At 41.7% G+C, this 26,373-nt stretch overlaps 1 protein-coding gene across 3 annotated transcripts in view; it reads left to right on the forward strand.

The window, feature by feature from the left end:
* The first annotated feature begins 11,242 nt into the window (after positions 1-11,242).
* Positions 11,243-26,373, forward strand: part of LAMB4 (laminin subunit beta 4) — a 116,476-nt gene continuing 101,345 nt past the window's right edge. Inside the window, exons 1-3 of one of the 3 annotated variants that reach the window (XM_064364296.1) lie at positions 11,243-11,358; positions 15,793-15,892; positions 23,524-23,595. In XM_064364296.1, the coding sequence (XP_064220366.1) occupies positions 23,562-23,595 (34 nt within the window). In that variant the 5' untranslated portion in view covers positions 11,243-11,358; positions 15,793-15,892; positions 23,524-23,561. Of the gene's footprint in view, positions 11,359-15,792; positions 15,893-17,545; positions 17,548-23,456; positions 23,596-26,373 lie in introns of those variants that run through there. The other 2 variants (XM_064364280.1, XM_064364299.1) reach the window with 2 other exon arrangements.

Here is a 26,373-nt window from a genome sequence, read left to right on the forward strand (position 1 = left end):
GGGTAGCAGATTCACATTCCAGCTCTGCCATCAGCTAGCTGTGTGATGGTGTATAAATGAACTGCCTAATCTCCCACCTCGCCTAGGCTCTGCTTTTTCAACTACAAAATGACAGATAGCAGATGTTTTCTAAGGTACCTTTCTGCTTAGATCTTATGGTTCTTAATAACCCACACACACAAAAAAAATCTGAGTACCTTCTAATGCCAGGTATTTTGCTAATTGGGGAAGATACAAGATGAGCAAAACCAGATGTGGTTCCTGTTCTTGTGGAGGTTGGAGGCTGGTGTGAGCAGACAGCTCACTTAGGTGATTGTCAAATAATCACCTAAGTCAATGTGCAATTCCAAACTGAGGTAAGAGCTATAGAGGGAAGGCATGCCATTCCAAGAGAGCAAATGATGGCAGAACCCAGCCTGGTCAAGGTGGTCAGGAAGGCGTCCCTGAAGAAGCGTGAGCTGAGAGCTGGGACAAGTTGGAACCGAGGAGGAGGCGGCAGGACTGAGCTGCTGCACAGAAAGGCCAGTGTGCCTGGAGCGGATGCAGGGCCAGACCATGCCTGGGCTTGAGGACAAGCTTTCCTATTTATTCAAGGAGCAGCAGCAACTGGGAAGTCATTGCAAGGAGCTTAAGTCAAGGGCTGTATGATCCAATTTGTGTTTGTTGAAGGTGGGGGGTTATGAGATTTTGTGTGGGGAAGGGACTGGAAGGTAGTCAGGGAGGAAGCTAAGAGGCCTTTGGGAAGCTGAGCAGTAGTTTAGACAAGAGATGATAGAGAGTGGATCTGGTCCTAGCTCTGGAGGTGGAGAGAAGTGAGTGAATTCTAAGGATATTTAAGCAAAACTGATGGGAACAGTGGATTGGATGTGGGCAGTTGATGGAAAGAGAGGTTATCAAGGATGGTGTTTAGATTTCCGACTTGCCTAACCAGACATGAGGTTCACTCAGGTGGGAATGTCAGGAAAGAATTCGATTTGGGGGCACATTATAAATTCAGATTAATAAATGAGGAGTTTGAAAACTTGAGACATCCAAGTGGAAGTAACTAGTAGGAATTGGATATTTGAGCTTACAGCTCCAGAGAAACTTCTAAGATGATGAGGAACAATTGAAGCCATGAGACATGGATGAGATTGCCTAGGGAGAGAGTATAGACAAGAAGGCTGAGGACAACACCTTACTCAGAAGCTTCCAAATACAATGGACAGGAAGAGAAACACAGACCTCTCAAGGAGACCAGCAAACAGGAGCCTGAAGTCAGGAAGAAATAGACAATGTGTTGTCCTGGAAGCTAGTGAAAGAGACCGTTTCAAGACCAGAGAATGGTTTACAGTGTCACATTATACTGAAAAATCAAGCAAAATGAAGACTGAAAACTATGTCTTGGATTTGAAAACATGAAGGTCATCTGAGCCCTTAGAAAAGTAACCACCTGGAGTGTGGTTCAGACTGGAATGAGCTGAAGCGTGAGTAGGTGAGGAAATGGAGACAAGTTCTGCCATTACTCACATGGGGAACCCATCAGTGCCTAGGTACAGTTCCTTGACAGCTCTCCCTCCACAACTGTGTAGTCTACACATCTCACCCTGCCCACAGCCTCTCCACCGCCCCTCTGATTTCCATCGACCCTTCAGCTTACCCCTTTTCTCCATCCCTACTCCCGAATGTATAGTCCATACGTGAATCACTCCTGCTTTATATTCAAGTCCTTTGGTCTTCTGTCTTTTCTAAATACCTGCAGAGAAATTATGTGACTCAGGAGCAAATCTACTGCGTGCTTTCTCCTGCCTGCCCCTAGGGGCTGAGAGAGAGCGTGAGAAGATCAGTGTCACTACAGTTTCATAAGTATCTTCAAATGGTTCAACTCTCAACACTGCCTAGTGGACCTGCTATTTTTCTCTCACACTCAACAATGACTATGTCAAATCTTCTTCACTCTCCTCAAGGATTCAGCCCTGCCCCCTCACCCTACTTACCCTCAAAAATCACTTTCTTTCTTTCTTTTTTTTTTTTTTTTTTTGTGAGACATTTTCTCACTCTGTTGCCCAGGCTGGAGTGCAGTGGCATGATCTCAGATCTCAGTTCGCTGCAATTTCTCCCTCCTGGGTTCTAGTGATTCTCCTGCCTTATTCTCCTGAGTAACTGGGACTACAAGCATGTGCCACCACACCTGGCTAATTTTTGTATTTTTAGTAGAGATGGGGTTTCCCCATGTTGGCCTGACTGGTCTTGAACTCCTGACCCCAAGTGATCCACCCGCCTAGGCCTCCCAAAGTGCTTGGATTACAGGCATGAGCCACACCACTCACCCTCACAAATCACTTTCTACAAAATGACCTTACATCATAATTCACCGAAAAGGGGGTTGGGAAGCATAGATGGGAATTCCCTCATCTTTCTGCTGGCAAACCAAGATGTTTGCCTCAATATTTTCTCATTCTCTACCTCTACCTCCTGTTAAGTCCATTGGTCAATTCTAGAAGTCTATTTCCTAAATATATGTTGAGCACACTGCATTCTTCCTCTCCGGTCTCCCACCTGTATGCCTGCTTCTCCTGCCCTCCTGTAAGCCGTACTTCACACCACACAACAGGGTTGGCAGTCTTTTCTTTAAAAAACCATAAAAAATGTTTGCCTCAATATTTTCTCATTCTCTATCTCTACCTCCTGTTGAGACAGAAGAGCCATCCTTCCTCCTAATGAGGGCCAGTCTCTCTACCTGAGCTGGCATCTCTCCCCTTTTTTGTGGGTTCTTACCCATCAGTTATTTCTTCTCCTGTTTAACTGGAGTGTCTATTGACATTCATGCGGTTCAAGTCTCTCCCATCTAAAACAAATGGACCATTGAAACCTTTGATTCCCCACCCCGTTTATCCGCTTCAGTTACCATCCTCTCTCCTCCACTTCATGGTTGAAATAATACTGGAAAATGTATATGAAGATAGTCACAAAAGCTACTGTTTGCCAGACAGTACATCCTTTGTTCCTTCTGTAGCCACAAAACTTCTCCAGTCTCACTCAGCATGTCCTATAGACACTGTCTGTCTTCAGCTGTAACTATTTAGCTCATTATCTTGGTGAATGACTTGACAAACTTTTTTTTTTACATAAGAGCTTCTCAGCCTGCACACTGAAATCAACTGGGGAGTTTTAAAACCCTAATACCTGCCCAGCCACCCTCGCAGCATCTTTACTGTAATTGTTTGAGATGTGGCTTGGACATCACGACTTGCTAAGCTCCCTAGAGGCTTCTAATGTGCAGCCAAGATTGAAACCAGTGTAAAGAAACAACTTGTTCCCGCCCTATTGTGTGAAAGTTTTTAATGAACAGTATTTTGAATACGTTTCTTCCCACAGCCCATGTTTGATCTCAAATCCTCTCATATTCCTCTCGGTAAAAACATATCTAGAGTAAATAGGCCCCTCACACATTGCTGGTAGGAATATAACCGTTTGATGACTTCTTAAAATGTTAAATGTAGGTTTACCATGTGACCTAGCAAGCAATTCCACTCCTAGGTATATGACTGAGAAAAATGAAAGCACATGTCCACACATAGGTTTGTACAGGAATGTTCAGAGGAGCATTAATCAGAATTGCTCAAAAAAAACCAAACGCCCATCAAGAGATGAATGGATAAACAAAATGTAGCCTATCCTCACAATTAAATGGCATATCTGTACAAATAAATAGAATACTATTCAGCAATTTTTTGAAAAGCACTAACACATGCCAAAATGTGAAGGACCATCAAAAACATTATGCTAAGCTAAAGACACACAAAATCCATGTACCGCATGATTCCATTTGCTTGAAATGTTCAGAAAATGCAAAGTTCTAAAGACAGCGGAGATTAGCGATTGTCTGGAACTGGGAATGGGAACAAGGATTAACTGTAAATTGGCATGGAGACATCTTACTGGAGTGATGGAGATGCTCTAAAACTGGATTGTGTTGATAACCGCACAGGCTGTAAATTTACTAAAAACCATTACATTTTATGTATGACAGAAATTTATAATGACAGAAAGCAGATCAGTCATTGCCAGGGGCTGGAGGAGGAGAGGGATTTACTACAAAAAGGCAGAGGGAACGTTTAGAGATGACGGAAGTGATCTATATCTTGATTATGGTGGTGGTTGCAGGGGTTATTCATTTGTTAGGGCTCTTAAACATATATACTTAAAATGGGTGTGCTGTATTGTATGTAAGAAAAGCTCAATAAGGTTGATTCTGAGAGGGAAAACATAGAAACTGGGCATAAATGACTCCTTTCCTTCTTGGTTCTCTCTTTGGTCGGCTTGCCAGCAGAGCAGGATCATTGGAAGGAGCAGGAGCATTCAGCTCTGCCCTGTCCCCCTGTGGCAAATGCAAAGGGTCAGGACCCAGGCCTGCCTTCTAGAGCAAGGTCTGTGGGAAGCCATCTCTCTCCCACCCACGCAGTAGTGGAGTTGACAACTGTCTGTCAGGCATCTGAGGCACACAGCCAGACCAAACCAAATGGGTAGCCCCAAACTCTAGAAGTGCGGGAAACCTAATTATGGCTGCCCATCAAATCCAGTCTCCCGGCCCATTTTAGAAGCTATCACTTAGAAGTAATATTTGATCTCCATCTGTCAGATTTCTACATTTCTCTTCTGAAACTGCCTCCAAACTCAGAGGCCTCTAAACTCTGACACCCTTGGCTGGAGCTATGTCTATTCCATCTCTTCATCAGCAGGGATGATGAGAAGCAGAGAAAGCTGGTCCAGCACAGGGAGACAGTCCTCCCTAAGTTATGTCTCTGCTCACTGACCTGTGACAAGGCCACCTTGAGGCTTTTCTGAAGCCCTAGCTGTTTGGTGCCACCCGCTTGGCATCGTGTGCCATCCTGTTCCTCTTTGTTATTTTTCCCTCCTGAGTTTTTACTACCTGTCTTACTCCTTCCTGGTACCTCTCTCATTTTTGCTCTCCAGGTCTTAAACAGCATTCTGTATTCTAGCTTTCAAGGGGCAAGGGCATTCTCTGAGGTCCCTTTTATGAGGAGACCAATACCAATTCATGAGGGCTCATGACCTAATCATCTCCCAAAGGCCCTACCTCCCAATACCATCACACTGGGGGTTAGGATTTAATATATGAATTTGGAAGAACATAAATATTCAGTCTATAGCAGTGCCCAGTCTCAATAAATGGCACCACTTTGGCTCAAGGCAAAACACCCAGGGGTCATCCTTTAAGCTCTCCCACCCTACCCCCCAAACTAGTCCATTGGTCAATTCCGGAAGTCTAGTTCCTAAATATATGTTGCACACACCACATTCTTCATCTCCAGTCTCCCAGCTGTATGCCTTCTTCTCTTGCCCTTCTGTAAGCCGTACTTCACACAACACAACAGGGTCGGCAGTCTTTTTCTTTAAAAAAAACCAGATAGGCTGGGCACAATAGCTCACATCTTTAATCCTCAGGCCGAGGCAGGCAGATTGCTTGAGCCCAGGAGTTTCAGACCAGGCTGGGCAACAAAAGGAGACCTCCATCTCTACAAAAAAATTAAAAATTAGCCAGGTGTGATGGCTGAAACCTGTGGTCCCAGCTACTTTGCAGGATCACTTGAGCCGAGGAGATCAAGGCTGCAGTGATCGCTATTCATGTCACAGCACTCCAGCCTAGGTGACAGAGTGAGACCCTGACTCAAATAACAATAATAATAATAAATTAGATAGTAAATAACTTAGGCTTTGCAGGCCATTCGTTCTGTGTTGCAACTGCTAGCTCTGCCATCGTACAGCAAAAGCAGCCCTGGATAGTACGTAAATGAATGGGTGTAACTATGACTAGCCGGATTCACACGTGGGCCATAGTTTGCTAATCTCTGCAATAGAGAGATTATGTAACTTTCTGCCTAAGATACTTCAAAGACCTCCTACTCCACTTAGAAGAAAATCCAAATTTCTGACCAGGGACCCTTGCTCCCTTCCTCCTTCCCACTCTGCTGTAGCCACGCTGGCTCCCTTTCTTTCCTTCACACAAAAACTGTGGCCTTTCCCACCCAGAGGCTTTGCATTTGCTGTTCCATCTACCTGGAGATTCCTCCTCCAGGTCTCTGCATGGTTCACTCCTCATTCTCCAGGCTGCAGTAGAATAAGGCCTCCCTTCACATCCTGTCTACAAAGAGCCCCTCCCTCTGTTACTCTCTATCACAAACACGTCGTGCTTTCTTTTCCTTATGGCAGTTATCATGATCTGATATTTGCTTTTGTATTTATTTATTCACTCATTGTGTGTCTGCATTCCAGACACGCTCTAGGAAGGCAGGGGCCTGACTTGTGTCCACTATCGTCTCCCTCCTTCCTAGAATCAAATCCCTAAAACTTGTGTATTTTCTTCTTCATTTGAGGATACTTGCTGAGTGCCTCATATGTACTGGACACTCTCTAGGCTCACAGTTGATAATCAATAAATATTGCTGGAGTGAATTAAGGAGAGAATACAACCATTCCCAGATACTTTTTATATTAAATAAGTCTCACTGGGGTATGCGTGCAACGTTTTTCTGCAAACTTCAGCATTTTTAAAGCAATTTCTTCGACAACAAACTTTCCCAGACCACCAAGGCAAATGAGATGCCTTTCCCTTATTACCTGCTTTTGTCACCCCTGTTCGTGGTTTCCCCTTCAAACCTCTTCTTTTCTATTTTCTCTGGCAAAAACAAAACAAAACAAAAACAAACAAACAAAAACCACAAAAAAAGAAACAATGTTCTCAGTCCCTTAAAAAGAAAAGACATAGTTTTATATAATACCGTTGGGTACTATGAATAAAAATACAGGCATGTAGCAGCTTTGCCCAAAAACACTGTGGCCAAATGCTTTTTCAGAGTAAGGCATTGCTTCATTGAGTGGAGATACAGAGATACCAGAATAAGCAATGAAAATAAATGCAGAAGCAACTGGCATCTTGACTCATTCAGTGAACAACTGATTAAGGAGGAGAAACAGGGAAGGCATGATGTGTGGAGAGACCACATTGTCTTTGGAGGGGAGGGGACTCTAAAAAGGGCCATTCTGGTAACTGAGGTAGCATGGGAAGCCAGTTTCATCGGCAGTGAACCAGGGGAACTCTCACTGGGCAGATGTGTCACGGGACCTGCGAGAAGACCCCACTCATCTTTAGTAGGGAAAGAAGCATTCTTCTAAATCTTAATGCAATTTAAAATGCCCAAGGTAAAATGTAAAATGAAAGAAAGTCCCAAGTGTAAACATGACCTTGAAATCTGTATGAAGTGGATATTTGTGTCGCCCTCCACCCCAAATTCATATGTTGAAGCCCCCAACTCCCAGTGTGACTGTGTTTGCAGATGGGGCCTTTATGGAGGTAACTAAGGCTAAATGTAATTATGAGAGTGAGGTCCTGCTCTGATGGGAGTAGTGTCTTTATAAGAGACAACACAGAGCTTCTTCTCTCCCTCTCTCTCTCTCTGTCTCTCTCTCTCTCTGTCTCTCTCTCTCTGTCTCTGTCTCTGTGTCTCTCTGTCTCTGCCATGTGAGGACAGAGAGAAGGTTCTCAGCTGCAAACCAAAAAGGGTGCCCTCACCAGGATCTGAGTTGGCTGGCACCCTGCTCTGGGATATGTAGCCTCCAGAACTGTAAGACAATAAACTTCTGCTGTAGAAGCCGCCCAGTCTGTGTATTGTTATGACAGTCCAAGCAGACTAAGACATAATCTTTTGCAAATTATTTTACATTCTTTCACATCCTGTCACCCAAAAACAAACAATCCTTGTGTTTTCCTACTTTATATGTATTTCCAGCATTTCATCCTCCTCATTTAGCAAGGAATTTCTGGATTAAAATGAGGAGAAAAAAGAAGATAATGCAACTTCACTGCCCATTAAATGCCAAGTATTATACAAGGCCATGTGTATATCATTCCCATCTAATATTCTCACCAATCCTGTGAGGTGGCTTCACTTTTCTTTCCAAAGATTACACAGCTGTAGAAAAGATCTAGTCTGTGAACTCAAGGGTGTCTGACTCCAAAATACAAGCTCTCTCTCTCTTTAAATTATTTCTCCTTAAATCTAAACTAAGTAAAAGTCTGATATCCAAAATGAGAGGAGAGTAGGCCTATAAGTCTGTCCAGTTGTGAAAAACCAATATTTAAAAATGAAAAATTAGATATTGTTTTTAAAGGCCAGGAGCCCCTTGGTCCAAAAGTTATGGAAAGGAAAGGCATGGCTGTCTCTGAATATGCAGGTTTGGAGCTGACTACATAGGTTTGGACCCACTTTTGTAGAAGAGCCGAGATTCACATCTTTCTCTTTTTAGATTTTAGCATATAGAGCATGGCATGAGGGCAGCCAGCTTTCAAGAATCATCCAAGCTCTGATGGTTGTGAGGCTGCTGGATGCTTCAGAAGGCAGAGCCAAGGTTTCCTTGACTTTTCCTCTTCATATGAGTTGCTTCATAAAGTCCCCTCAACCTTGTTGGGACTGGTTAGAGGTTGTCAGGGTTGTGTCATGATAATTATTTTCCATAGAGATGGGAAGGACACAATAAGAATATGAAAGTCATGCCTAACTGCTTAACCAGCTGTAATTGGGAGAGCTTGCTCATGGGTAGACAATGGCTTGGGATCTGAGCTCTCTACTCTGCTCAGGCAAGCTCAGTCTTACTTCCATCGCATGTAGCCAAGGAAGAAGAGAGGGCCAATCTAGAGGGCCAGATTTACCCCTCTGCATCTAGTTAGTCCAAAAAAAAAAAGTGAATCCTTCCATCAAGCAATTTTATACATCTTTGGGCCCATAGCTCATGTCCTGGATTTCAAGAGAGCTGGAAGAATAAAAACTGATCTCTGCCCTTCAGGCACCTTCCCTTCAGAGTGTTTGCAGAACTAGGTAAATTTATGCCCAACAATTAGAGAGCTAGGACCAAGCCCTGTGGTGGTGTATAGACTGTAATTACAAAGACAGATGCCACTGTGGGCTGAAGTCGAGGGATACTAGACGAGGACTCTGGAAAATGAATGGAATTTGGAAAGGAAATAGTTGGAAAGAGGGTATAGCAGAGAGAATAATGCCCCCCACCAAGATGCGCATAGCCTAATTAATCCCTGGAGCCTGTGACTATATGACATGGCAATAATGACTTTGCAAATGTGATTAAGAATATAGAGACAGGGAGATCCTGGATAATCCTAGAGGGCACAATAAAGTCACAGCAGTCCCTGTAAGAGAAAGGCAGAAGGATTCACCCTAGTAACAAGAGACATGACAGTGGAAGCAAGAGGTTTCAGTGATACCAGGAAGGATCCACAGAAGTTTCTGGAAGCTGAAAAAGGCAAGAGAATGGATTCTCCTCTCAGAGCCTCCAGAAGGCACTGGACCTGCCCACCCTTGATTTAGCTTAATGAGACTGATTCCAAAATTCTGACCTTCTTAACTTCTTCTTAACTGTAAGGTAAGAAATTTGTGTTGTTTTCAGCCACCAAGTTTGTGGCAATGTTGTTACAGCAGCAAGAGGGAACTAATACAAGGGAAACATTCAGTTTGGAAAGGGAAAAAGTTCAACAAAGTCAAATGGCAATGGCTTCTAAGTGATAACAAACCCACAATCCCAGTATTGGGGTTAGGAAGAAGAAAGATGGAAATGTGACGCTATGCTGTGTTAGCTGGCAAGGTACTTCCATAAGAAAATACTACAAACTGAGTGGTTTAAACAATAGAATTTTGCTGGGCATGGTGGCTCACGCCTGTAATCCCAGCACTTTGGGAGGCTGAGGCAGGCAGATCCAGAGTTCAAGACCCGCATGACCAATGTGGCAAATCCCTATCTCTACTAAAAATACAAAAAAAAAAAAAAAAAAATTATCCAGGCATAGTGGCACGTGCCTGTGGTCCCAGCTACTCAGGAGGCTGAGGCCGCCACTCAGTTGAATCCGGGTGGCAGAGGTTGCAGCGAGTTAAGATCGTGCCACTGCACTCCAGTCTGGGCAACAGAGCAAGACTCCCACTCAATTTTTTTAAAAAATAGAATTTTATCTTCTCACAGTTCTGGAGGCTAGAAATCCAAGATCAAGGTGCCAGCAGGGCCATGCTTCCTCTGAAGGTGCTGGGAAAGGAGCTGTTCCAGGCCTCTCTCCTAGCTTCTGGTTCCTTGGCTTGTGGCAGCAGAACTCCAGTCTTCACGTGGTATTTTCCTTATGTGCATATCTCTGTATTTCCAAATTCCCCTTTTTGTATGTGAAAGGGGACACCAGTCATATTGGATTAGGGGCCCACCCTACTTTAGTGTGACCTCATCTTAACTTCAATTACATCTGCTATGACCCCATTCTTTTTTTTTTAGACAGGGTATTACTCTGTTGCCAGGCTGGAGTGCAGTGGCACAATCTTAGCTCACTGCAACCTCTGACTCCCTGGTTCAAGCAATTCTCCTGCCTCAGCCTTCTGAGTAGCTGGGACTACAGGTACATGCCACCACGCCCAGCTAATTTTTGTGTTTTAGTAGGGATGGGGTTTCACCATGTTGGCCAGGATGGTCTCCATCTCTTGACCTCATGATCCACCTGCCTCAACTTCCCAAAGTGCTGGGATTGACCTCATTCTTAAATAAGTTCACATTCTGAGGTACTAGGAATTAGGACTTCCTTATATGAATTCAGGGGGAGAGATACAGTGCACAATTCAACCCATCACACATGGGAAATGGCAATGTGATCTTATGAATGCCAATGCCTCCTGTAACTTCTGTAATATACCAGATGTGGGAGGGCTGCAACGCGAACAGAAGGAAGGTCACTGCCTTCGAGGAACTGACCTTTGTGCTTAGGCCTATGGTAGGCAGAGGAGGTATAAGACACCACATGCTTTCAGGTCTGAGACCAGAGGATTCCCAGGTCATCCAAGTGATGACAAATCCTGTAGCAGGACAAGGCGGGGAAACACACCTGAAGACTGACATTCAGAAAAGCACTGATGCCAGTTGGGGGAGCACTTGTAATCGTACATCGTACGATGCTTAGTTCTGTAAGAGTGCTTAGAGTTTTCCAAAAATCTTGTTCCTAACCATATTTTCATTCTCTCGGCTATTTTAATCACCTAAATCCTGTATTTATTACTGAACGTGACATGACCCCTTGACTTTCCTCACCAATGATGCCTCTGGAAGTGAAAATTTGGAGCAGCACAAAGAGCTGCCTGCGAAAGCAGAACCGGACTCCGGAGCAGTGTTTGGGTCAAACACATGGAGTGATACAGGAAGCCACAAGAGTGAGGTGAAAGTTTCTTGAAGAGACAAAAAGGGCAAAGCAGAAAAACCACAGAATGAATGGAGATGGAAAGACAAGCAGAAGGGACGTTGAAACCCATTGATAAGTAGGTAAGTGGAAAACAGTGAGAAAGCTACTCCCAGAGGCTTTCTCCCTGCCCAAGCCAGACACTGGTTAGAACTGGGCAGTCTCCTTATGATGTTTGAAACCTGTGCTCTCATCCAGGCACACTCCGCCTTCTCAGAGCACAGCGACTCTTGCCAAGCCCCAGCAAGCTGGTCTTCACTGCCTCTACTCCCACTGCTTCCTTGCTGTATCATTTCATTTCTGGGGATTGAGATAAATATCGATTTCTGTCATTTTATCTTAAAAATAAGGTTGATAACTAGCCAGTTGTTAAATATCTGTTCAGAATACCACGGTATGCAAATGCCCTCATTATCCAGTACAGGAGAAGCAGCATTCATTCAACAAATTTTGAGTGCAAATTAGGTGCCATTCACTGTCTTAGGCACTGGGGATGGAAGGGTGAATAAGACACAACCCATGTCCTCAAGGGCTTTACAGGCCAGGTATGGAGGTATAAGGAGAAAGGCAGCGACACAGCAGGAATGGCAACTGCTGGAGCCGACATACACACAGGGCATTCTATGCATCAGGAAGGGGAATCCCAGCCCAGAATGGAGGGATAGGGAAAATTCCCCGGAGGTGATGCTGAGACTCTTAGCAGTGTTAACTAGATCATTGCTTAACCAGCTTTTTCTGTAAAGGATCAACTAGTAGATGTTTTTGGCTTTGTAGGTGGTGTGGTCTCTCACAACTACCCAACTCTGCCACTGTAGGATAAACAAGGCAGCTGTGGACAATATGTAGAAAATCCACTGGACCTTTCTAACTAATCTTTATTTGTGAATGCAAAAAATGTGTATTTCATATCATTGTTACATGCCACAAAATACTAATTTTAAAAGTTTTCTTACTATTAAAAAATGTAAAAGCCATTCTTAGTTTGCAGGTCCTATAAAAGTAGGCAGTGGCCAGCCAGGGCCTGTGGGTTGTAGAGTGCTGACCCTTGATGTGGATTAAGTGGGAAAACATTACTGCAGGAGGAACCGCATACGACACCCAGGCACACGCAGGAATGCCAAGCAGATGGTAAAGGTTAATATTTCTTAAAGGCAAAATCATGGCTCTTATACAAACATAAAGCAAACATATACCCTTGCTGGGTCTCACACTCTAAGACTGGGTTAATTTTTGCATAGAAATGGCACAGCTTGGGCCAGGCACAGTGGCTTACGCCTGTAATGCCAGCACTTTGGGAGGGCAAGGCAGGTGGATTACCTGAGGTCAGGAGTTCGAGACCAACCTGACTAACATAGTGAAACCCCGCCTCTACTAAAAATACAAAAATTAGCCAGCATGGTGGCGCATGCCTGTAACCCCAGCTACTTGGGAGGCTGAGGCAGGAGAATCACTTGAACCCAGGAGGCAGAGGTTGTGGTGAGCCAAGATCGCATTGCACTCCAGCCTGGACACCCAGAATGAAACTCCATCTCAAAAAAAAAAAAAAAAAAGGAAAGAAATGACACAGCTTTTACATATTTATCAACAACTTTAAAATGTGGTACATTTTAGCACTTTCCTAGAAATACTGAAATGCAGTTTTAGATTCCTATAGGGATTATAAGAACAATCAATGCACCTGAGTCCCCTCCTCTCCTAAAGGCCCTGCGAGCTCCATCCACCTCAGTCTCTGTAATTAGAGAACGCCAAGGCAGGTTCTGAGGTGAAAGATGCCAGGATCACCTCAGGCCCAGGCTGGATGGGTCTTCCTGTTACGGGAAGAACTGGGAGAGTTGGTTATAAGCCAAATGGTAAGTCCACTGAGGTTCTCTCCAGGTGCCCATGAGCTCTCTGTCTGGGGTCGCTCTGAGGTAATACAAAGGGGGCGGACGTGGGTCTGTCAGGGAGGGTTTTGCCACTGCCCCTGCCTGAGGGCGTCGTAGGCAGCCCACACCCTCCTGTCCTTTCAGAGCTTCGGCAGCTGCCTTAAGCACTAGAATCTTCGCTTCATTCAGGTTCACCGAATCTAATTAAAGGCTGATTAGCTGTTTCAGGTCTGTGACTGAGTCATCCTCCACGCTTCCTGTCAGGACTCGCAAGTCTCTCTGTGCCCAGTGAAGACTCCTTAGCCCTCATGGAATCCTGACTGTGGCAAGTCTCTTTAGGAGCAGCCTCCTCAGCGCTGCCGTTAGGTGGGCCACCGCGGGGGAAAGACGGGCCAGGCCACAGCCCGAGACGGCCCACCAAGCAGTTCTGGTGGAGACAGGCGGCCCAAGGAATGTCTTCCCAGGCCGCCTTCTGAGGAAATACCTTGTCCTAAGGAAGAGAGGAAATAGTCACCGCTCTCACGCTTCGGTTCAACTGAAGGCATTAATATGTATACTTACAACAAGTGAATTCTGATAGGTCAGTTATATTTAACAGAATCTATTGGTTTTTAAGGTTCTGTGAATAAAGAAATAGAGCCAGGATCCCACACTGCTGAGTGTGGGTACTTGGTCCTGCTCTTCAGCCCATCCTTCTCTGTTTCTTAGAACAAGCCAGAACCAGAGAATGAGGAGGAGGGATTGGGAAAGATAGTTACCAAAAAACTGTAAGCTTTCAAGTGATTTTTACTTTATTTTTCCTTTGAATTTTTATATTGTCTGATTTGGGGGTAAATGAGCATACATTTTCAGGAAAAGCAATAAAGCTATTTTTCTTTTGGAAAAAAAGATATCAAGACTTTAAGAAGAGCTACATCAAGAGACTTTCTGATTAACTGATCTTTAAGTTGCATAGGAAAATTATTATTTTTTTTCTTTTTCTGTTTTTTTTTTTTAAAGAGGAGCTCACAGGTCAAGGAAAATTATTTTTCTTGAAAACATCTCCTGTCTAACAGCTTCCAGCTCTAAACCTAATCCTAAGAGGTAAATAGTTAAGTCATTCTGAGATGAAAGCAGATATCCCAAGACAGGGCATCAGTTTACAGGAAAACAGCCTAAGATAACATATTCATGATTATTTAAAGGGAAATTTTTGAAATTTGAACCACATAACTTTGATTCTCATAATAAAACTGAAGATACATATATTGGGGGAAAACCCTCAAGGTAGAATCAAATCACTCAAGAATGCAACAGGCTTTTAAAATTTACATATCTCAGAAGGCAAAAAAGACAATATGAAATTCCAATGTTTGAAATAAGTTTAAAATATATATAAATATTTAACGCCTAGAGTTTATGCTTTCCACTATAATTTTAGAGTCTAAAGGGAAAATAGTATTGATCTTATAAAACAGATCACGAACCCATCAATTGAACAAACTGAAAAGCCCCTTAATTTCACTCAAATTCTTTGCTGAAGTATTTATATAAAAACCAAATACTGCTCTTTGGTCTCCTGCCACCTGGTACTTTGTGGAAGCTGTTGGCTTGTAAAAATAAATAAAACAAGTTAGTTTAGCAAATACTGACTACAAGCTACTTCTATATTTCATCCTAAAATGGAAAAGACATGTTCCTGCGGTCTTGGAGTTTGCTTTCTGGTACATCAGAAGTGAGCAGATGAACCTGACCTACAGGGAACAAAATTAAAAACAACAGTGGCATCGATTGAAAACACAGCAGTAAATTAAAACACAAATAACAGGTAAGAACCATTGCAAAATACCCTTGAAAAAGCTTAAAGGCCAGTAAGAGTGGTATTTGGTGAATGTTGAATCTATTTCTGATTTGTAAATGTTGTGAAAAATGAGCATTTCATTTTGGCTCAGTTCACAATCATTCTCCCATGAGGGTATGTTCCATGAGCTTCTAGAAATCCTAAATGTTTTTTCAAGTAACCAATAAACTACCATTGAAATTGCACAGATTTGAAATGGAGATATTAATATACTGACAGGTGAACAAAATTTAAGACTGCTGTAAGTTCATTTCTATCCTATAAACCTTCCTCGTAGGAGAATGAAATTTCAAACCACATTCCCAAACTACTTAAACCTGCTGTTCCCACAATGGTTAGTTGTACTTGCCGAATCACAGGGTAAACAGAAATCTGCGAGCCATTTAAGATTATCTTGAGCGAGTTAGGACTGGTCAGAGCCTTGAGAAACCAGCTGAAGCTATTCCACCTGGTCCCCGTGGAGGTAGATTGCGGTGGGGTCAGGGGTTTCGTGTTTCTAAGAAACAGTCCCGTCTATTTCTGCACATTTTATAGCTGGTAAGTCTCAACCTGTCTGAAAATGACCACTAAAACCTGAACCAGAAAAAAATAAATAAAACAGGGAACAAAATATCTGTGCATTATCCCTGGCAATTAAAACTGGTTTTGGAGAAAACAAGAAAAATATTCGCTGTAAAATTGAGCTCTATTTCCCTGTGTGTGTGTGTGTGTGTGTGTGTGTGTGTGTGTGTGAAAACTTAAGGTAAATTACTTCAAAAATCACATTTTTGACAGGTGTTAGAATACCTCTAATCTTTTTTTCCTACCTTTAGGTGCCTCGGGGAGAACGTTTTCTGCATAAACTGGCTCTAACTTCTAGGTGTGTCTTCACATGCCCCATTTGCTGCCTGTGCCTCTTCACAAAGAGTGGAGGTAAGTCTTTCCTGCTCTCTTACTGGCAAATTGGCATTTTTATGGATTAAATGAAAGTATCAGAATTTGGGGGGTAAATGGAGTTGGCATAAAGTAAGAGATGGAGTATAAAAACGCATAGATTACTATTATTTTTACAGAATGATAATCCAATGACACTTATACATAAGGTTATTGTAACAAAACACTACCCAATGGGAAAACTGATGTTAGTGTGTTGTGAGATAAAGCCAACAACTTGAGCCTTACTGTACCTTGAAGGAAGCTTTAAATTATGTAGTGTTGAAATGCACCATTTTATTAGTTGTGTTTTCAGCGAACGTTTGTTTTTGTTATGATCATAAAACTTACGACAGTTTATAAAATGTTTAAATGCATTATGACTTTCAAAATATTTTGTTACTATTCTGGATACGTGTAAATATTGTTTTAAGAAAAGCATGTCTGCTATAACTAAATGAAAAGTAAACTTGGCCGGGTATGGTGGCTCATGCCTGTAGTCGCAGCACTCTGGGAGGCCGAGGCAGGCAGATTGCTTGAGCTCAGGAGTTCCAGACCAGCCTAAGCAACATGGCAAAACCCCATCTCTACAAAAATTTTCCAGCCATGGTGGCACATGCCTGTAATCCCAGCTACTCAGGAGGCTGAGGTGGGAGGACTGCTTAAGCATAGGAGGCTGAGGTTGCAGTGAACCAAGATTGCACCACTGACAGTATTCCAGCCTTGGCAACACAGCGAGAATCTGTCTCTAAAAAAAAAAAAAAAAGTAAACTTTACAGTTCTGTATTCTGCATTCCTTACTATGATGAAATGCAGGCAAAATGGTTGAAATATCTAATGAGTCCTGACATAACATTTTTTCTATGATATAACATGGAAAAAAAATTAGACAAGGGGAAGTTAAATATCAGATTTCTGAGAACTGTCACTTTAAATGCATAAAATTATTTGTGTGCCAGAAAAAGTCTTAAGGACTAATATAAATGTATTTATAATTATCTTCTGTGTTATAAAGTACTGTACAGTTTGCAGAAGAAAGGCGCTGTAGTAGAAACAGGAGTGGAATCCATATCTTTCCTGCAGAGAGGCTCTTATTAAACACAATCCACCTGTGGGTCTAGGAGCTGGGCAACTGGGCACCACATACCCCTTTTCTTTTCATCTGTCTCATCCAAATTGTTTTGACAAAAAAGAGTGAACTCTTTGACAAGATGTTGGACAGGATGCAGCCTTCAAGTGAGAACGGATGATATGTGAGTGGTCGGTAAATTAAATCAATTAGCAATGCCAGAAAGTTGTCAGTCTAATGGATTTCACTGTTGATTGCAACACGTAACACATTTGAAGCCCAGTGTCATCTAGCAGCATTCATTAAATAGTTACTAAAGTGCATCCAGTGCCTTTGGAAATATATTTATATACATCTCATCCAAAGAAGGGATAATATTTTATTAGTCTCAATGACTTTTACATATATTACTAAAACTCACTGATAAATTTAACAAGAAAAAAGTGCCATGTAGCCCCTGAGAGGCTTCACAATATCAGCCTTGGTAAACCAACCAGGAAAGCAGTGCCCATTAAACTTACAGTTTGATGAAGGAAGGTATGGATGGGGTTACCACATTTTCTGAAATTGTGCTATATGTGCAGCTGTGGGTTTTATAATGACTGGGTAGGTGATTTCAGATAACAGAACTTCTAGAAGTTGCCAGATTCATTATAATACTTATCTAGTTTGGAACTTAGCTCACCTAAAATAAGAAATGGAAAATGGGGAGGAAGACTAGAGGTGAGCGATTTTGGGAAATAAAGGCTGAGATAATCAGGACGGTGGTCAAGGGCACTGAAGCCACTTAGAAAGTGTCTCAAGCTCAGCGCTATTGATATTTTAGGATGATTCATTCTTTGTTGTGGGGACCAGGACTGTCCCGTGCATTGTAGAATATTTAGCAGCATGCCTGGCCTCTCACACTCAATGCCAGTAGCATCTGTTGTGCCAGAATCCTGTTGACTTCAGTAGGGACAGCACCATGTTTGAGAAGCCGAAGAAGGGACCTGGAGCCAGTGAACAAGACAGAGGGTTTATTGAGGGAATTCACATACAGGGCAGACCAGTGTCTGTATGTAAGGCTGGACTGGAGAGCCACTCCCGCTTGTAAAATAACATGCAGTTCATATAGCATTTTCACTGAGCACCCTCCCTCTAACAACCTCCACCTGGCAACCTTCATTTAAACCAAAACAAAGGGCCTCAACCCCCTGGATGGCCTGTGTCCCATGGAATGGGCCAGGGGTTCAGATGTTCCTGAGAGATAAGGAATGAATCTTCAGGTTGGCTATTCCCGGATTCCTTAGCTTGGAACTCCAAACACATTCCTTTTAGACCACAGGTCATTCTCAGGGTCTGCTTAAGTTATTGCTGTCAGGTGTGTCTGCCTTGCAGCATCTTCCTCTCTTATTATGACAGCCAAAAGTGTCTGCACACATTACCAGATGTCCTGTACTCACCCCAACACCACAGACCTCATGGACCATGCAGGCAGGAATGCACCCACTGCAGAGCACGTTCTCATTAAATGTTAGCTGTCATCCCTAGTAGTAGCAGCAACTCCAATCTTTATAGTGCAAACACTTGGGAGTTGCTTAGGACTGTGGTTCTCAAATTTGAGCATTCATCAGACTCACCTGGAGGGCACATAGCAGCATGCTGAGCCCCATCCCAGAGTCTATGAATCAGTAGGTCCCTGGCTAGGCCCTGATCATTGGCATTTCCATGTGATGTTGGTGCTGCTCATCTGGTAGGGTGACCAACCATGTAGCTTTGCCTGGGACTGAGGGAGATTCCAGAACCTGGGGATTTGCAATAAGAAAATCAGAAAAGTCCCAGGCAAACCAGGATGAATTGGTAACCTTATTAAGTCCATGGACCACATTTGGAGAACCACGGTGTAAGGAGATAAGAGCAAATGAGCTTGATGAGAGTTTAGATTTGAAGGGTGAGAAAAGGAGGAATCAAAGGTATCCCTCAAGTTTCTAGTCTGAGACAGTTGATCCATGGTTATGCCGTGGGTCTCAAATTTTGCTGCCCATTGGAATCACCTGAAATCCTCAAAAATACTGATGCCAGGACCTTATCCCAGATATTGTGGCTTAACTGGTATGGAGTGTGACCCAGGAAGCAGGATTAAAAAAAAAAAAAAAAAAAAACAAACCCGGTGATTTAAATGTGCAGTAGTTTGGAAACACTGAGTTATGCCCTGCTCTTAGAAGGGAATCCAGGAGCAGAGCCAGTGTGAGGGACAAATTAATGAGTTTGAGGTGTTTGCAAGCCATCAGTGGTTCTCAACACTGGCTACATCTCAGAATTCCCTAGGGAGCATCTTACACACAGAGACACCTGGGTCCCACCCCCGAGATCCTGACTTAATTAGCCCCAGTTGGGCCTGAGCATTCATTGGTGGTTTAAAATCTCTCAGGTACATACAATGGCATATTATTCAGCCTTAAAAGGGAAAGAAATTCTGACACATTCTACAACATGGATGAACCTTTAGGACATTATCCTAAGTGAAATAGGCCAGTCACGAAAAAGACAAATATTGTATGAGTCTACATATATTACATACTTAGATGATTCTACATATATTACGTACTTAGAGTAGTCAAATCCATACAGACAGAAAGTAGAATGGAAGCTGCCAGGGGATTCAGGGAGACAGGAAGACTTCTTGTTTCATGGATACAGAGTTTCAGTTTTGCAAGATGAAAAATGTTCTGGAGCTTGGTTACACACAACGTAAATGTAATTAACACTAAAGAACTGTACAGGTAAAAATGATTAAGATGGTCAATTTTCTGTTAGGTGTATTTCTGCCACAATGAAAACTAAATATTTCAAAAAGGAAGTCATTAAAAATATCTTCTCAAATGTTTGTCAGTTGCATCCAGGGCTGTGGCTTGCAGATCTCATGGAATTATTGGCAAGCTGTGTGATTCTATCAGTTATCTCTTCACAAAGCAACTGTCATAATCCTTAACCAGTTATCAGTGAGGGAATGGTATCTCTTCTAGTTCAATTTAGGATCTGCTTCTGACTCCTCCTCCTGCTCCTTTGGGGCAGGTCATTTTTTTTTTTTTTTTTTTTTTTGAGACAGAGTTTCTCTCTTGTTACCCAGGCTGGAGTGCAATGGTGCGATCTCGGCTCACCACAACCTCCGCCTCCTGGGTTCAGGCAATTCTCTGGGGCAGGTCATTTTTAAACCTGGCTGATATATACTGGGAAGTCTATTTCTTGTACCATGCCCTTTGTTGTTCCTTGAAGAGAATTCCCATATGGACTGAGGAAATTTTCAGCAATTCATTTTTATCATAGAAATGTGGTGAACTGTGATACTAAGGAAGATTTGTTCCCCGAATGCTCTGCAAAAGGCATTCCACTTGTTCTTTACTCCTGCACTCAGCATTATAGTTCCACTCCCTTTCTTTATTTCTTTTTTTTTTTTTGAGACAGAGTTTCACTCTTGTTGCCCAGGCTGGAGTGCAATGGCACGATATCAGCTCATCGCAACTTCTGTCTTCCAAGTTCAAGCAATTCTCCTGCCTCAGCCTCCTGAGTAGCTGAGATTACAGGCATGCACCACCATGCCCGGCTAATTTTGTATTTTTAGTAGAGATGGAGTTTCACCATGTTGCCCAGGCTGGTCTGGAACTCCTGACCTCAGGTGATCCGCCTGCCTCGGCCTCCCAAAGTGTTGGAATTACAGGAGTGAGCCACTGCGCCCAGCCCACCTCCTTTCTTTCTAAATCTGAGTCCAGTGAATTCTGCACTCTGCTTCCCTCCCACCTGTCCAGTGTGGGAAGAGATTAGCCCATGATTTGTAGCTGGAAACAATCTTTTGCTTTGGACTCTGCGCTGTGAACGGGTTCTCCAATGGAAAGAAGTAGGAATGCTATAATATTTCCTATGTAGCACTTCACCCCAGCAACTCAGAGCCTAGATTATTATAAGCCCTGAATCGTAGGCTATCCACCGAGATCATCATCTCACTGAATTTAGTTTCTTTGGTTATAGAGAACCATATTTTCAAACTTTGCTAATACTGCCCTTTCTTATTAAATAAATGACCATATTGCCAATCATTCTGCATTTCCAGACAGAATGAAGCACATGGGCAGGAGTTCTAAATCCAGGACAGCATCAGGATTAGAGATTTCGTTTATCAAAAGTGTAGCTGGGTGGCTGACCAGAAGCCAAGCTCCTGGCTTGCCTGTGAGAAAAAAGCAATAATAAAGTACCACCTAGAAAAAGTGCCTATAGGTTCAGATTGCCTATACAGAATGCACTTTCCTACAGCTGCAACCTGGATTCTCCTATAGGTCTTCACAATTTTTAATAAGGCCATTAGCCCAAGATTGCAGATTTTTCTAACGGGTAGAGCTCATTCTGATGGAGATACTGTGGGAGGATTTTCTCAGTGAGTCATTTGCTGGTATTGGACTGCCAAAGTGAACCCTAGGCTTCATAAAGAGCCTGAATCACAGAATGGAATATTTGCCTAAAATCAGGCATTGCAAAACACCCCAAAAAGAATTCATAGGGGCTGAGCATGGTGGCTCATGCCTGTATCCCAGCACTTTGGGAAGCCGAGGCAGGCAGATCACCTGAGGTCAGGAGTTCCAGACCCGCCTGACCAACATGGAGAAACCCTGTCTCTACTAAAAATACATAATTAGCTAGGTGTGGTGGCTCTTGACTATAATCCCAGCTACTCAGGAGGCTGAGGCAGGAGAATTGCTTGAACCTGGGAGGCAGAGGTTGTGGTGAGCCAAGATTGCGACATTGCACTCTAGCCTGGGCAACACGAGCAAAACTCCATCTCAAAAAAAAAAAGACTTCATAGGGTGGCTGACATTTGGGCTTAGGAGGCTGGCATTCAAGGCAAAGGAAACAGCTTGAGAAGAAGGTTCAGAAAACAAAGTGGAGTGCTAAGGTTGGAGAGCAGGGAGTGTGAGCATGGTGGGATTGGGGATATGGGAGTAGGAGGATAAACAAGGGATTCACCAGGAAAAGCCTTGAAGGATAGAATGTGAAAAATAGTCTCACTTGAAAATATATGGAATAAATTTTTATACTTCCTACTATTTAAATAAAATTATAATGAGGCTTTTTTTTGTGTTTTAAACTGACAAATATTTAAAAATAATACTCCATGTTGGTAAGGGCTCACGTTAGCAGTTCTTGCAGGCTGTTGTAAGAGTGTAAACTGGGACAAACTTTCTGCATGGTAGTTTGACAGTGACCTCAAAAGCTTTATACACCCATATATATGTAGTATATATATTTGTATATATGCATGTGTATGTGCATGCATATCATCTTTGTATATACATATGGTTATATACACACGGACACATACACTCTTTGGCCCGTTATGTCTACTATTTACTATATCGTAGTGAATAATTAAGGTTATAAGAAAGCATTTAGCAGAAATATTTACAATAGGAAAATATTATAAACTAAGTACACATCAACCAATAGAGAATTCGTTTAATAAATTCTAGTTTCTACATTCAGAGTAATACTATGCAGTAATTAAAAATGCTGGTGTCCATCTTGGACAACACAGTGAGAGTCCATCTGTACAAAAAATAAAAATTAGCTGGGTATGCTGGCACATGCCTATAGTCTTAGCTTCTGGGGAGACTGAGGCAGGAGGATCGGCTTGAGCCCAAGAGGCCAAGGCTGCAGTGGACCACCATTGTGCCACTGCACTCCAGCCTGGGCAACAGAATGAGAAATTGTCTCAAAAAAAGAAAAAAAAATGTAAAGTTTACCATCTTTTCTCCTGACCCACTGAGGTGCATATGTACGCCACTCCAGATCAGAACTCTCTTCAGTGGTAAGTTGGGGATGGAGGGAGGCCTCTCCGTCATGGGCCATGGCCAAATCTACAAATAAAACCACAAATTTGTTTTATAGGAGACACAAGGTGATTTCAATCTTGATAAAATATCACCAATTACAAATGCATTTGTTAGTACAGAAAGATGTCTGGAATGTGTTAATTGAAATAAGCAAACAATGTGATATTATTTTTGAAAATTATTCATACAAGGAAAAAATATGAAGAAAAGGCCCTTGAGAGAGGGGTCTCCCTCCATCCCCAGTGTCTTGCTCTGTTGCCCACGCTGGAGTACAATGGCGTAATCATGGCCCACTGGGGGTGGTAATATAGGTGATATTTTTCTTTATTTTGCCTGTCTGAATATTCTACTTTTTCTATAATGAGTATGAATTAACTGTGTGATTTTTAGAAGAAAAAGTTTCTAAATAAGAATGGGCAAAAAGCAAGTTAAAATTAAAATATGCAAAGGAAATTATATTTCCTCTTATTTCCCACAAGCCATTGAATTCTGTGATTTTAAAAACTGGCAAACGTGAAGAGCAAACAACTACTTGTTAAAATGTTTATGCACTCTTATTTTTTGAGGAACTGGACAGGGTGGATATTTGGTATCTCAGGAGCGTAAGAACCATTCGATGATGATATTGAGCACTTTTACATAATATGATGATGGCAATTATTTCTTCTATCAGTGATTGACTTTCACCTTTTTTTTTTTAGCCCAGCAGAATTGAACTTATTCATTTCCTCACAAAAGAATGCAATTTCAACTGACCCTATTTTTGCACCTTGGTGAGTATTCATTGTCAAAATCTATTTTCTGCTTGTATTGTCCTAAAATTTGTAGTAGAAATCATTTTTAAATATATTTACTTCTTTCTTCTATAGCGCTAACTGCTTGTGTAGCTTTTCTGTTGTGTAATTGTGTCAAGCAACTGAAAAATTCCACTCCAACATGTTTAGTATCCACATACAGCTGCTTCTATCACTTTTTAATGGAATGTTATCATCTGCAGATAAGTAAGTAAAGTAAAATATTAAGGAACAGAGAAAAGTTTCAGAGTCTTAATTTACAAATACAGTGGATGTAATTTTCTTTTAAATAGCTATGCTTTCAATGTAACACTTGTCTCAGAAATGAAGTCTTACAAAGAAGTTACAGGCAAAATTCCCTCTTCTAAGTAAGCAGCAGCTCTAAGCTAAAAGGCTAAATTCTCCATGCTTCTGCTGTCTTTAATAAGCTGAGAATGATTTGCATTAATCATAGAGATGTTTCCAACTCTTTGATCTGACTTTTCTACATCGAAAACAGACCTGCTTTTGGTTACCGAGCACTAACTAGATTGCTTAGAATCTTCACTTCAAAGATTTATGCTGAATTTCTTCATGACAGCACACTTTCAGAATCTCACCTTTATTTTTTCTTTGTAATTTTCCAACCCTGAGGTAATTTCCCAGTTAGATTTGCTGATAATGGTCGGGATGGCAAGCACTCAGTTGTTCTCTATTGAAAATCCCCTGCCTTGGAGAGGTGAGCCTCAGGCCAGTGGGAGCAGAAATTTGTGATTCATCTGGAACCCTCAGTTCATCCTCCACATCCCAGGACTGTGAGGCTTAGATATGGTCTCTGTCAGAAAAATAGTTATTTTAGCCTGCATCTGCCTTACATGGTCTCTTTGAAACTAAACCTATATCCAAAATCAGAAGGGACCCCTGAGGATCACTCCACCTTCTCCCCAGCCTTTATATAGAATAGCTTATTGACATCTTGCAAAAGTTCAAAAGTGCTCCACAGTTGCTGAGAGAGCCCTCCTCAATTAGGGGACCCCTCTCTCTAGAGAAGGAATCTTCTAAACTAAATTAGCTTGGGCAGAAAAGGCCTCATTGCAATCAGTCGTACATTTCCGTATCTAAGCTTGCCCTGACCTAAACCAAACCTCCAGAGTTGCCTATAGTCAAACTCCCAAACAGCTTAGCCACATATCATCAGCTCGGGCATTTTCCCATTGATAGTTTGAACATAGACATTTATATAAATACTGCAGCACATTTAAACAGTTTTGCCTTCTGACTGAGCAATATAAGGAGAAATAGTCATAAAAAGTGCACAGCCCCACAGGTTTTGGGAACCTCACGCAAAGTGCAAAACTTATCTACATGCATTCTTAGTATTTTTCTCACCCATTATAATCTGCATGAGCATATAAACATGTGTGCTTACATCCTCTGAAGCTCTGATGTAAACTCTAAAGTATGAGAAAGCATCTCATGTGTTTGAGAAAATTATGACATTATGCAGAAATACTAGATAAATTATATAGTAATAGTAATTTCTAGAAAACAATCCTTTACAGAAAATTTACCATATATTTTCTTTAAATGACCAAATCTCCTAAATTCATTTTGAATTGCATTCTGTTTTCAGGTTGTGTCATTTTTGAGGAACGTGTTGATTGTCAAAAGATATAAACATTTTTATTCTCTGAATTAATTCCAACCCGTTGCTAATGTGATCTGGCATTTGGAAACTTCAGTCCGGGAAGGATATTGCTCAGGCTATGTTCAGGCATGAAACTTTAACTATTTACATTTCTAGTCACTTTTTGCCAAATATTTTAGACAAGAAGTTTATATTCGCATGTATAATACTACAGGAATAATAGTTCAATTTCCCTAAGTCCTGGAATATATTTTTTGAAAAAAAAATTCTGATCAAAATAAGTTTGACCAAGTCAGGTTATAAAAACATGTTAAATCTCTAAGGCAACAATTCCAAGTAAATATGATTCAGGATTGAACTTGTCTAAAAGAATAAATCCCTGGAAGGGAAATCTTAGTTTATTCACATGTAACATCAACGGAAATGTTATACTTGACCTTGTCTTTAAAAATCTTTGGTCTATTGGAGTCCAAACTTCTGAATAGCTATTTATCCTAGATGTCAATTCCAGAAAATAAAAATAAACATGAATGTGGATTGCTGGGTAAATTAAAGTCTGCATTAACCATTTATTATACCACAAAAAAGCAAGTGTCTGATGGAGCTAGCTTTCTTCACATAGCTATCTCAGAGAAAGGGAAAGAAATATTGTACCTTTGCTTTAGAATAATAATCTTTGCAATGAGGTCGAGAATAGAAAATTTTCTGTTCAAAGTGTCATTTAGTGACTTGTTTGGGTGGAGACATTATCATATTCTTAGCTGTAGAACTTATGATCTATGTATGTTTCATGCCTGATAATCACAAAATGAGCAGATTAATAGAATAGTTCATATGAATAACGTGTACATAAGAGAAAGAACATGTTTTTTTCAATAACCATGTAGGCTATTTTGGAGGTCAAATTGAAGGAAAGAAACCCATTAAATGTAAAACAAGTTCATGAAAAGATTATTTTATTATATTTTTTAAATGGAGAAAACTGAGAAGAAACCAAGCTCATTTCACTGTATCATAATTATTTTTTATTATAGGCCCAGCCCTCTCACTCCTGTCTACTCAAATAAGACTTGGCAAAAATTTTCGTGTCTCAAGAATAAAGTGTGTAAGAGCAGCTAGAACATGGCATG

Source organism: Aotus nancymaae, unplaced genomic scaffold (genome assembly GCF_030222135.1).
Source record: "Aotus nancymaae isolate 86718 unplaced genomic scaffold, 86718_ANA_hifiasm-v0.15.2.pri h1tg000002l, whole genome shotgun sequence".
NCBI lineage: Eukaryota > Metazoa > Chordata > Mammalia > Primates > Aotidae > Aotus > Aotus nancymaae.